At 41.3% G+C, this 13,880-nt stretch overlaps 1 protein-coding gene across 2 annotated transcripts in view; it reads left to right on the top strand.

Annotated features, from left to right (window-relative positions):
* znf532 (zinc finger protein 532) overlaps nt 1–13,880 on the top strand; it is a 38,794-nt gene that overhangs the window by 11,095 nt on the left and 13,819 nt on the right. For both annotated transcript variants that reach the window (XM_029692382.1, XM_029692383.1), the window contains 3 exons: nt 4,931–6,104; nt 6,328–6,735; nt 13,464–13,709. In XM_029692382.1, coding sequence (XP_029548242.1) covers nt 4,956–6,104; nt 6,328–6,735; nt 13,464–13,709 — 1,803 coding nt within the window. In that variant the 5' untranslated portion in view covers nt 4,931–4,955. The remainder of the gene's footprint in view (nt 1–4,930; nt 6,105–6,327; nt 6,736–13,463; nt 13,710–13,880) is intronic.

Genomic DNA, 13,880 nt, shown 5'->3' with positions numbered 1-13,880 from the left:
TTTAATCTCCTCAACTTGCTCAATAGCCACATTATTCAGTATAGATCCAGATGAGGTTTAGGGTTGAGCGAGTGATTTGTCACAAAAACAATGCTTGTAGTTATTTTGTTTAATTTAGCACCAGCCTATTGCTAGTTATCCATTCTAAAACTGACTGGAGCTCTATGTTGAGTGTCAGTTATTTATTTTACTGTCATAGTTGACGTCTATACTGTTGAGACGTCAGCGTGCATAGACACACAGGCTTTATTCAAGGTCAGTGGGCCCAAGCCAGCTGTCCTGCGGTACACCACACTCAACCAAATTTGTTTGTGGTTGTAGCAGAGGCTCCCATTAAGGAGTGTTCTATTATATAGGTAACTCTGTGTTCTATTATATAGGTAACTCTGTGTTCTATTATATAGGTAACTCTGTGTTCTATTATATAGGTAACTCTCAATACATGAAAAAGCAGAGGATGTAAATCCTTAACACCTAAGTTTTTTCACCAATAGGTTATGATCAATGATATCAAAGGCTGACTGAAGTCTAACACAACAGCTCCCACAATCTTCTTATTATCCATTTCTTTTAGCCAATCATCAGTCATTTGAGTCAGTGCTGAGCATGTTGAGTGCCCTTCCCTATAAGCATGCTGAAAGTCTGTTGTTAATGAGTTTTCTTTAAAATAACATTCTATTTTTGTCAAACACACCGGTAACGGGCTGATTGGTTGGCTGTTTGAACCATTAAAGGGTGTTTTGCTATTCTTCGGCAGCGGTCAGCAGAACGACCTTTGCCTCCCTCCAGGCCTGAGGACACACAGCCTCTTCTAGGATTAAATTGAAGATGTGGCATACAGGAATCGCAAAAGAGAAGGGAATACCTAGTCAGTTGCACAACTGAATGCCTTCAACCCGAAATGTGTCTTCCGCATTAACCACCAACAACTGCTCCCCGGGTTGGGTTAAACTGCCTTGCTCAAGGGCTGAACAGCAGATTTTTCCACCTTGCCAGCTCTGGGATTCAAACCAGCGACCTTTCGGTTACTGGCCCAGCGTTCTTAACCGCTAGGCTACCTTCCACCCACAATTTGTGAAACAAAGATCTGAATTGTGCTGCCTGCCTAAATGCAGCCATAGAAACATTTACATGTGTAGTTTGAGCTAGTCCAGGAAGTGGTGTTGCAGGCTAGCTCAGTGCTGCCCCCTCTCATTGACTAACTCAAATTGAAGGCCGGCAGGGGTACTATAGGCTGCCATTAAATTATCCTTATAACCACAGATTATCTATTATATTGACAAGAAAATCAAGTGGCCACTCTGACAATGAAAATTAATGTCTTGAAAATTGGAAGCCAGTCGGGAGGAAGCGAGATCAGGTGGGACCATTCTAGCCAATGAGAGGGAAGATACGTGTGTGACCACCAAGCACAACGGTTTCCACTAGTTACCACAGCCACAAAGTCAAATTTGGCTATATCGTAAAAATTCATGAACCCCAAAATTTGAATTTTGGTCTTAATTAAAGGTTAGGGTTAGGCATATGATTAGGTTTAAAATCAAATTTGAAGAAGATAAATTGTAGAAATAGGAAGGGTTTATGACTTTGTGTTTGTGGTAACTAGTGACAACCAGGCACAACTCCAATATGAAGGGTTTTTTCTCAAAGTTGCCAGGATGTCATGTATCCTACTTATATCAGTCCACTAGAAACAACCTAATCATTAAGTATCCTACTTATATCAGTACACTAGAAACAAACCTAATCATTAAAAAAAACATATATTCAATCAAATAAGCCACAGGTAGCAAATTAGTCATTACATTTTTTCGTCAACCAAATTCTACACTCTCTCTCATTGACCTCCATACAAAAACTTGCTTGGTGAGCAAATAAAATAAAATAAATCCCACCTGCTGGTGAAGACCAGATTTTGGGCCCAGTTATCCCTCTCGCTTCACCTCTTCCTCTTTTTTACAAGTTCTGTGTGCGATTTTAAAATAATCGGTTCAAAGGACACGCTAAAAAATTGCCTGCAGTGGTGGGCCTTGAACCTCTGTGGCTTCAATGAGAGGGAGCAGACATTCTCCCCAGATTTGTATGTCAAGAATGTGCCATGTCTGAATAATACGTATGCTGAATGCTTGTCGTGATTCTGTTTTAAAATGTGTACAATAGCACTCCATGTGGCCTCGAAAAGCATTACCGATTTAGAGTGTGTGTTATTAGCCACCATACTTAGGATGCCAACCAAATTAACTAGGGAATTTGTTGCATGTCTGAATGCTGGTTGTGACTAGATTTTTTTATTTAACAAGGCAAGTCAGTTAAGACCAAATTCTTATTTACAATGACTGCCTACACCGGCCAAACCCAGACGACACTGGGCCAATTGTGCACCGCCCTATGGGACTCCCAATCACAGCCAGTTACATTAACATTTTAGTAATTTAGCAGACACTCTTATCCAGAGCGACTTACAGTAGTGAATGCATACATTTCATACATTTATTTTAAAAAAATTCCATACTGGTCCCCCAGGGGAATCAAACCCACAACCCTGGTGTTGCAAACACCATGCTCTACCAACTGAGCCACACGGGACCGGTTGTGATACAGCCTGGATTCAAACCAGGGTGTCTGCAGTGATGCCTCTAGCACTGAGATGCAGTGCCTTAGACCGCTGCACCACTCGGGAGCCCAAAGTTAATTTTTGAAGCAGGTTAGGAGAACATTTCAGCTAACCCTAACCTCTTTCCTAACCTTAACCTATTTCTCCTAACCTGCTACATTTAGTTCTCCTAACCTGCTACATTTAGTTCTCCTAACCTGCTACATTTAGTTCTCCTAACCTGCTACATTAGTTGTACTAACCTGCTACATTAGTTACACTAACCTTCTACATTAGTTATCCTAACCTTCTACATTAGTTGTACTAACCTGCTACATTAGTTACACTAACCTTCTACATTAGTTATACTAACCTGCTACATTAGTTGTACTAACCTGCTACATTAGTTATACTAACCTGCTACATTTAGTTCTCCTAACCTTCTACATTAGTTATACTAACCTGCTACATTAGTTATCCTAACCTGCTACATTTAGTTATACTAACATGCTACATTAGTTCTAACATGCTACATTAGTTATCCTAACCTGCTACATTAGTTATCCTAACCTGCTACATTAGTTCTAACCTGCTACATTAGTTCTAACATGCTACATTAGTTCTAACATGCTACATTAGTTATCCTAACCTGCTACATTAGTTATCCTAACCTGCTACATTAGTTATCCTAACCTGCTACATTAGTTATCCTAACCTGCTACATTAGTTATCCTAACCTGCTACATTAGTTATCCTAACCTGCTAGCGTAGCACCCCTTATTATCGGCGTATTCAACAGCGTTTAAGAAATATATTACCTTCAACAGTGTTATCTCATGATCGAGCTATCAATACTTTTGTGATTATTAGTGTCGTAAAAATGTTAGCTAACGGGTTAGTAATTAGCATGTTTGACATTTCAGTGGAAATACTACTACTGTATCAGCTTTTTGATAAGCGGTTTAGCAAACAAATACCTCCCGTATTATAGGCATACAGTCTCCAGTTATTGGACACCTTACTATTTTGCTCAATTACAAGATATATCCATTTAATTTTGTTCAAAAAAGAGACACCAACCTCGTGTCCGAAGTGTTTACTAGATAGTTGGCTAGCCTTTCAGTAAAAAAAAAAATGACTTGCCTATCAACTTTTCATTGCGTAGCCTGGTGCGCCTTCCTGTAGACCTTTAAAAATGGTTCTTCACCAACGTCTTCTTCAGTGTTGTAACCAAATAATGTCTCGTTTATTTTACAGATTAATCTTATGTTTTGAGAAAGTAGATAACAGTTTAATACTAACATATTTCTACTTTGCACATTCATCTACTGCAAATCTACCATTCCAGTGTTTTACTTGCTATATTGTATTTACTTTGCCACCATGGCCTTTTTTTTGCCTTTACCTCCCTTATCTCACCTCATTTGCTCACATTGTATATAGACTTATTGTTCTACTGTATTATTGACTGTATGTTTGTTTTACTCCATGTGTTACTCTGTGTTGTTATATGTGTCGAACTGCTTTGCTTTATCTTGGCCAGGTCGCAGTTGTAAATGAGAACTTGTTCTCAACTTGCCTACCTGGTTAAATAAAGGTGAAATAAAAAATAATAAAATAAAAAATAAATAAGTATGAATAATTTAGGTAAAAAGTTTGATATTAAATGATGTGTGGTCTGTCGCGCAGTCTAATTTGACAATATACAGCGTGTCCCACAAAATGTGTGTGTGTGTGTGTGTATATATATATATATGTGTTTTGAGAGTTTTATATATATATATATATATATATATATATATATATATATATATATATATATATATATATATATATATATAATATATATATATATTATATATATATATATAATTTGAAAGCTCTCAAAACCTAACTTAACTCACATAAACTGCAATGAAAATCTGTGGTCAGCTAGCCAAAATGTACCGTTATTTTCGAGTCCATTTAAATGTTGAGCTCGTGATTTAATCATCCAACCTCTAGAGAGTGTCCGAAGTTAGGCGGTGTCCGATGTTGGAGGAAAATTAGCTACATTTAGTTCTTCTAACCTGCTACATTAGTTATCCTAACCTGCTATGAAAAAGTCACTTCCGGTCATAGCTGTATACCAGCTAGTCAAAACCATGAATGCTTGTCATGACTTTGTTTAAAATAGGTACAATAGCACTCCAATGGCATTATGGGTGGAATCTGGAGGCTTAATCGTTCTCCTCACCCTTCTTTTATGTGTTGACAATATTATTCAGATTTAATGAGTTTGTGTATTAATTTGTGTACTAGCTAACTAGTTGTATTTTTTCGTTATATCTCTTCCAGGTTCTTGCATCATCACACCAAAAACATGGGCGATATGAAGACCCCAGACTTTGACGACCTCCTGGCAGCCTTCGACATCCCAGACATGGTGGACCCGAAGACAGCCATCGAGTCAGGCCACGAGGACCCCCACGATGGCCAGCTGAAACACCCCAGCGTCCCCCACGAGGACCCCCACGATGGCCAGCTCAAACACCCAAGCATCCCCCACGAGGACGAGGCACACACCCCCTCTGGAGCTCCAGACGTGGGCGTCAGCGTCATCGTCAAGAATGTCCACAAAATGGACACCGGCGGTGAAGAACACACACGACCAGAGGAGGTGGTTCAGGCTGACCCAACCACCATGGTGAACCACAATGGGCTTCATAACGGGTACCTGTCAATGTCACCTAACCACCGGTACAGTAAGAACAACGGAGCTGATAAGTCTCTGAGAGATGTGGAGGCTCATCATGGATTGGCTATCAGCTCCAACTTCATCTCCCACTCTACTTTTAACCAGTTCAGTCCCATTTCCAGCGCTGAGGAGTTTGACGATGACGATAAGATTGAAGTTGATGACTCTCTGGACAGGGTCAAGCAGAGCGCCCTGCCATTTTTTAGGACAAACCCTCTGACAGAACCACCTGCCAAGAGAGAGGAGCAGCTGACCACAAAAGCCGTACTGGCAGACTCTCATAGCACGGCCAAACCTGCGAACAAGTCCAATGGAGACTGCGACAAATCAAAACTTGATAAAAACAACAACAAGACTTTGGTCACCGTTAGTCTGAACCTTTACGACTCCTCTAAATCAAGGAAACTTGAAGAAGAGAAAGCCAAAGAGACAACGGCCCCTCGCACCCAGGAGGGGTCAGAGAGGGAGGCTGGGGAGCCCTGTGTCCAGGCTGTGTCCACCAGTCTCTCCCAGGCCAAACAAGCCAATTCATCAGCCAAACTTTCCTCCTGCATTGCTGCTATAGCAGCTCTCAGTGCTAAGAAAGCCACAGTATCAGACACCACTAACTCTGTAGTCTCTGAGTCCCCCCCTACCACCCAGAGAGACTCATTCACCACCATCCCTGACATCCACACCCAGAGGGAAGCCCCCAAGGAGGCCAAGGAGATGGAGAGCCCCAGGGACCTGGTCCCGGAGAAGCCCCCAGACCAGGAGTCCCCCTCAGCTCTGGAGGTATGGATTGTGTATATGTCAAGTGTGTAAATGTTTTAATGTACTGTCTACTTGTATACGTCAGTACTATGTGTCTAAGACTAACCTCTAGGAAGAGTCAGATGCTCCATTGACGACTACGGTACCATTTATGTTATGCAGTCTGTCCACAACAGATTGGTCCCAGACAAATTTCCGCCCGGGGACAATAAAGTTAATCCTATCCTATTCTATCCTATCCTAGGTGGCCAGGAGGCTGCAGTCCAAACAGCCAGAGGGCCCCGGCAGCCCAACCACCAGTGAGGACAGCAGTAGAGGCTCTGGTTCCCCCTCCTCCTCCCCCTCCACACCCGTCATCCCAAAGGTCCGGATCAAAACCATTAAGACCTCCTCTGGCCAGATCAAACGCACCGTCACCAGAGTGCTGCCGTTGGCCCAGGTAGAGTCAGACCCTGAACGCCTGAAGAGAGGGTCTTCCATCATGGTCTCCTCCTTCCTGTCCTCCCCGAACTCGACGCGGACCTCCTCCCTGCCCACCACCACCCCAGGAGGAGGCCCAGGTGTTGCCATGGAGATCAACAAACAGATGACCATCAAACCTGTGGCCACTGCTTTCCTCCCTGTGTCGGCAGTCAAGACGGCGGGTTCCCAGGTAACCAACCTTTTTCTTTGTACAGTGCCCTCTGTAAGTATTGGGACAGTGACTATTTTGTTTTGTTTTGGCTCTGCACTCCAGCAGTTTGGATTTGAAATCAAGCAATGACTATGAGGTTAAAATGCAGACTGACAGATTCAATTTGAGGGTATTTTCATCCATATCGGGTGAACAGTTTAGAAATTATATCACTTTTTGTACATACAGTAGTCCCCCCGTTTTAGGGGAGCAAAATTATTGGGACAAATTCACTTAAATGTTTATTAAGGTAGTAAAAAGTGTAGTATTTGGTCCCATAGGTATAGCACAGTAATGACTACATCAAGCTTGTGACTACATATTTGTTGGATGTATTTGCTCTTTGTTTTGGTTGTTACATGAACATTTTAGCCCAATAGAAATGAATGTTAAATAATGTACTGTCATTTTGGAGTCATTTTTATTGTAAACATGAATATAATATGTTTCTAAACACTTCTACATTAATGCGGATGCTACCACGATTACGGATAATCCTGAATGAATCGTTTAAAATTATGTGTGAGAAGTTACAGACGCACCAATATCATACCCCTCACCATTACAATAACAGGGGAGGTTAGCATTTTATATCATACCCCCAAGACATGCTAACCTCTCACCATTACCAATAACAGGGGAGGTTAGCATTTTATATCATACCCCCAAGACATGCTAACCTCTCACCATTACAATAACAGAGTAGGTTAGCATTTTATATCATACCCCCAAGACATGCTAACCCCTCACCATTACGATAACAGGGGAGGTTAGCATTTTATATCATACCACCAAGACATGCTAAAATCTCACCATTACAATAACAGGGGAGGATAGCATTTTATATCATACCCCCAAGACATGCTAACCCCTCACCATTACAATAACAGGGGAGGTTAGCATTTTATATCATACCCCCAAGACATGCTAACCTCTCACCATTACAATAACAGGGGAGGTTAGCATTTTATATCATACCCCCAAGACATGCTAACCTCTCACCATTACAATAACAGGGGAGGTTAGCATTTTATATCATACCCCCAAGACATGCTAACCTCTCACCAATACAATAACGGGGAGGTTAGCATTTTATATCATACCCCCAAGACATGCTAACCTCTCACCATTACAATAACAGGGGAGGTTAGCATTTTATATCATACCCCCAAGACATGCTAACCTCTCACCATAACAATAACAGGGGAGGTTAGCATTTTATATCATACCCCCAAGACATGCTAACCTCTCACCATTACAATAACAGGGGAGGTTAGCATTTTATATCATACCCCCAAGACATGCTAACCTCTCACCATTACAATAACAGGGGAGATTAGCATTTTATATCATACCCCCAAGACATGCTAACCTCGTACCAATACAATAACAGGGGAGATTAGCATTTTATATCATACCCCCAAGACATGCTAACCTCTCACCATTACAATAACAGGGGAGGTTAGCATTTTATATCATACCCCCAAGACATGCTAACCTCTCACCATTACAATAACAGGGGAGGTTAGCATTTTATATCATACCCCCAAGACATGCTAACCTCTCACCATTACCAATAACAGGGGAGATTAGCATTTTATATCATACCCCCAGGACATGCTAACCTCTCACCATTACAATAACAGGGTAGGTTAGCATTTTATATCATACCCCCAAGACATGCTAACCTCTCACCATTACAATAACAGGGTAGGTTTGCATTTTTGGGGGGTATGACATTTGTGCGTTTGTAACTTTCTCACTCATCATTAAATGGAAACTGTAATCTTGACACTGACTGTAGGTCTATGAACTTTCTTTCAGCATCTTGAGAGAATGCAAATGCACAGTTAGGGATCGTTTGTAGAGGTGCTGTCTTTTATCAGCGTCATAAAAGCTGATAGTATTTCAACCACATCCATATCCACATCCATATTTTTTGACTGTATGTTGTTTACTCCATCTGTAACTCTGTGTTGTTGTATGTTGTCGAACTGCTTTGCTTTATCTTGGCCAGGTCGCAATTGTAAATGAGAACTTGTTCTCAACTTGCCTACCTGGTTAAATAAAGGTGAAATAAAATAAAATTTAAAAAAAATATGCATCCAAGCTGAACTGAAATCTAATCAGAAACATGTTGGGTCGTTTACACAGCTTTGTATTACCTTACATCCGGTCAAACAGATGTCATTTGGAAATTTTGCACAGAAAATCTTCCCCATATTTGGGTAGAGTTATTGCATTTTCTCCCCAGTCCCCAGAGATGACAGAGAACAAAGCACATACCCCTGAGTGGCCCCTGTGTTGATGGATGTGTTGACTACTACTTTAATACAGTGTTTGTCCCAATTCTTTTGCTACTCTTAAATTGGGGGGGGGGGGGCTAGTTTAGGGGAACAAAATGGTTCACCCGATATGGATGTAAATATCCTCAAATTAAATCTGACAGTCTGCACATTAACCTCATATTTTGTAGTATAGAGCCAAAGAAGAAACAATGCTTCACTGTCCCAATAATTATGGAGGTCACTCTATATGGGAATGTTTGAACTTGGTCTTTTACCAAATAGGGCTATCTTCCGTTTACCACCCCTACCTTGACACAACACAACTGACTGACTCGAACGCATTAAGAAGGAAAGAAATTCCACAAATTAACTGCATTCCACATGAAGCTTGTTGAGAGAATGCCAAGAGTGTGCAAAGCTGTCATCAAGTCAAAGGGTGGCTACTTTGAAGAATCTCAAATATAAAATATATTTTGATTTGTTTAACACTTTTTTGGTTACTACATGATTCCATATGTTATTTCATAGTTTTGATGTCTTTACTATTATTCTACAATGTAGGAAATAGTAAAAAAAATAAAGAAAACCCATGAATGAGTACTGTAGGTGTGTTCAAACTTTTGACCGGTACTATATATATATATAAATACATACAGTTGAAGTCGGAAGTTTACATACACTTACAGTGAGGGAAAACAGTATGTGATCCCCTGCTGATTTTGTACGTTTGCCCACTGACAAAGAAATGATCAGATTATAATTTTAATGGTAGGTTTATTTGAACAGTGAGAGACAGAATAACAACAAAAAAATCCAGAAAAACGCATGTCAAAAATGGTATAAATTGATTTGCATTTTAATGAGTACGCAAGTATAAACACCATGGGACCACGCAGCCGTCATACCGCTCAGGAAGGAGACGCGTTCTGTCTCCTAGAGATGAACGTACTTTGGTGCGAAAAGTGCAAATCAATCCCAGAACAGCAGCAAAAGGACCTTGTGAAGATGCTGGAGGAAACAGGTACAGGTACAAAATTATCTATATCCACAGTAAAACGAGTCCTATATCGACATATCCTGAAAGGCCGCTCAGCAAGGAAGAAGCCACTGCTCCAAAACTGCCATAAAAAAGCCAGACTACGGTTTGCAACTGCACATGGGGACAAAGATCGTACTTTTTTGAGAAATGTCCTCTGGTCTGATGAAACAAAAGTAGAACTGTTTGGCCATAATGACCATCGTTATGTTTGGAGGAAAAAAGGGGATGCTTGCAAGCCGAAGAACACCATCCCAACCGTGAAGCACGGGGGTGGCAGCATCATTTTGTGTGTGTGCTTTGCTGCAGGAGTAACTGGTGCACTTCACAAAATAGATGGCATCATGAGGAGGAAGATTATGTGGATATATTGAAACAACATCTCAAGACATCAGTCAGGAAGTTAAAGCTTGGACGCAAATGGGTCTTCCAAATGGACAATGACCCCCAAGCATACTTCCAAAGTTGTGGCGAAATGGCTTAAGGACAACAAAGTCAAGGTATTGGAGTGGCCGTCACAAAGCCATGGCCTCAATCCTATAGCAAATTTGTGGGCAGAACTGAAAAAACGTGTGCGAGCAAGGAGGCCTACAAACCTGACTCAGTTACACCAGCTCGGTCAGGAGGAAATGGGCCAAAGTTTACCCAACTTATTATGGGAAGCTTGTGGAACGCTACCTGAAACGTTTGACCCAAGTTAAACAATTTAAAGGCAATGCTACCAAATATGTGTGTATGTAAACTTCTGACCCATTGGGAATGTGATGAAAGAAATAAAAGCTGAAATAAATCAATCTCTCTACTCTTATTCTGACATTTCACATTCTTAAAATAAATTGGTGATCCTAACTGACCTAAGACATGGAATTTTTACTAGGATTAAATGTCAGGAATTGTGAAAAACTGAGTTTAAATGTAGTTGGCTAAGGTGTATGTAAACTTCCGACTTCAACTGTAAGTGTTCAAACCCTTTGCTACGAGACACGAAATTGAACTCAGGTGCATCCTGTTTCCATTGATCATCCTTGATGTTTCTACAACTTGATTGGAGTCCACCTGTGGTAAATTCCATTGATTTGACATGATTTGGAAAGGCAAACACCTGCCTATATAAGGTCCCACAGATGACAGTGCATGTCAGAGCAAAAATCAAGCAATTAGGTCGAAGGAATTGTCCGTAGAGCTCCGAGACAGGATTGTGTCGAGGTGCAGATCAGGGGAAGGGTACTAAAACATGTCTGCAGCATTGAAGGTCCCCAATAACACAGTGGCCTCCATCTTTCTTAAGTGGAGGAAGTTTGGAACTACCAAGACTCTTCCTAGATCTGGCCGCCCGGCCAAACTGAGCAATGGAGGAGAAAGGCCTCGATTAGGGAGGTTACCAAGAATGGTCACTCCAATGGTCACTCTGACAGAGCTCCAGAGTTCCTATGTGGATATGGGAGAACCTTCCAGAAGGACAACCGTCTCTGCAGCATTCCACCAATCAGGACTTTATGGTGGAGTGGCAAGACGGAAGCCATTTCTCAGTAAAAGGCACATGATTGGGGTGGCAGGTAGCGTAGTGGTTAGAGCGTTGTGCCAGCAACCGCAAGGTTGCTAGATTGAGTCCCCGACTTGACAAGATAAAAATCTGTCGTTCTTCCCCTGAACAAGGCAGGTAACTCACTGTTCCTAGGCCGTCATTGTAAATAAGAATTTGTTCTTAACTGACTTGCCTAGTTAAATAAAGAAAAGATTGTTTGACAAAAGGCACCAAAAGACTCTTAGAACATGAGAAACAAGATTCTCTGGTCTAATGAAACCAAGATTGAACTCATTGGCTATATTAGCACAGCTGAAAACTGTTGTTCTAATTAAAGAAGCAATAAAACTGGCCTTCTTTAGACTAGTTGATTTAACTGGAGCATCAGCATTTGTGGGTTGGATTACAGGCTCAAATTGTCAGAAACAAAGAACTTTCTTCTGAAACTTGTCAGTCTATTCTTGTTCTGAGAAATGAAGGCTATTCCTTGCGAGAAATTGCCAAGAAACTGAAGATCTCATACAACGCTGTGTACTACTCCCTTCACAGAACAGCACAAACTGGCTCTAACCAGAATAGAAAGAGGAGTGGGAGGCCCCGGTGCACAACTGAGCAAGAGGACAAGTACATTAGAGTGTCTAGTTTGAGAAACAGACGCCTCACAAGACCACAACTGGCAGCTTCATTAAATAGTACCCGCAAAACACCAGTCTCAACGTCAAGAGTGAAGAGGTGACTCCGGGATGCTGGCCTTCTAGGCAGAGTTGCAAAGAAAAAGCCATATCTCAGACTTGTCAAAAAAAGATTAAGATGGGCAAAAGAACACAGACACTGGACAGAGGAGGATTGGAAAAAAAGTGTTATGGTCAGACGAATCTAAGTTTGAGGTGTTCAGATCACAAAGAATAACATTCGTGAGACACAGAAAAAATGAAAAGATGCTGGAGGAGTGCTTGACACCATCTGTCAAGCATGATGGAGGCAATGTGATGGTCTGCGGGTGCTTTGGTGGTGGTAAAGTGGGAGATTTGTACAGGGTAAAAAGGGATCTTTAAGAAGGAAGGCTATCACTCCATTTTGCAACGCCATGCCATACCCTGTGGACGGCGCTTATTTGGAGCCAATTTCCTCCTACAACAGGACAATGACCCAAAGCACAGCTCCAAACTATGCAAGAACTATTTAGGGAAGAAGCTGTCAGCTGGTATTCTATCTATAATGGAGTGGCCAGCACAGTCACCGGATCTCAACCCTATTGAGCTGTTGTGGGAGCAGCTTGACCGTATGGTACATAAGAAGTGCCCATCAAGCCAATCCAACTTGTGGGAGGTGCTTCAGGAAGCATGGGGTGAAATCTTTTCAGATTACCTCAACAAATTGACAACTAGAATGCCAAAGGTCTGCAAATCTGTAATTGCTAGAAATGGAGGATTCTTTGACGAAAGCAAAGTTTGAAGGACACAATTATTATTTCAATTAAAAATCATTATTTATAACCTTGTCAGCATTTTGACTATATTTCCTATTAATTTTGCAACTCATTTCATGTATGTTTTCATGGAAAACAAGGACATTTCTAAGTGACCCCAAACTTTTGAACGGTAGTGTACGTCAATTACCTCTTACCCCTGCACATCCACTCGGTACTGGTACTCCCTGTATATAGCCATCTTGTTTTTATGTTATTGTTATTCGTTATTCACTGTGTGTTTATTCCTGGTGTGACGTTCAATTTTTGTATAAACGTTTTTTCTTTAACTCTGCATTGTTGGAAAAGAACCCGTAAGTAACCATTTCACTGTTAGTCTACATATGACAAATACAATTGTATTTCCCATCCTCTCCTCCCCCTACTTAGGTCATTAACCTAAAGCTGGCCAACAACACCATGGTCAAAGCCACAGTGATCCCCGCAGCGTCGGTACAGAGTGCCAGCAGCGCCATCCTCAAAGCTGCCAACGCCATCCATCAACAGCAGCAGACCGTCATGGTGCCCGCATCCAGCCTGGCAAACGCCAAACTCACCGTGCCAAAGACCGTCCACCTCACCAACCTCAACCTACTCCCCTTGACCAAGGCCACCTCTGTTTCTGAGCTCCACCAGGTTTGGTTTATTAAGATACCTCATTTTGTACATCAGAACTAATCTTCTATGCTAACACGCTATAGACAACAAAATATAACGTCATACAGTAATAATGAAATAAACATGAGGAATAATTCTAATAAAATAAATAACTCAATAGATTAATAACAACAATAAATCCCTAACATT

This window comes from Salmo trutta, chromosome 15, assembly GCF_901001165.1.
Source record: "Salmo trutta chromosome 15, fSalTru1.1, whole genome shotgun sequence".
Lineage (NCBI taxonomy): Eukaryota > Metazoa > Chordata > Actinopteri > Salmoniformes > Salmonidae > Salmo > Salmo trutta.
The sequence above is the reverse complement of the archived record's forward strand: the minus strand, read 5'-3'. Positions and strand labels throughout refer to the sequence as shown.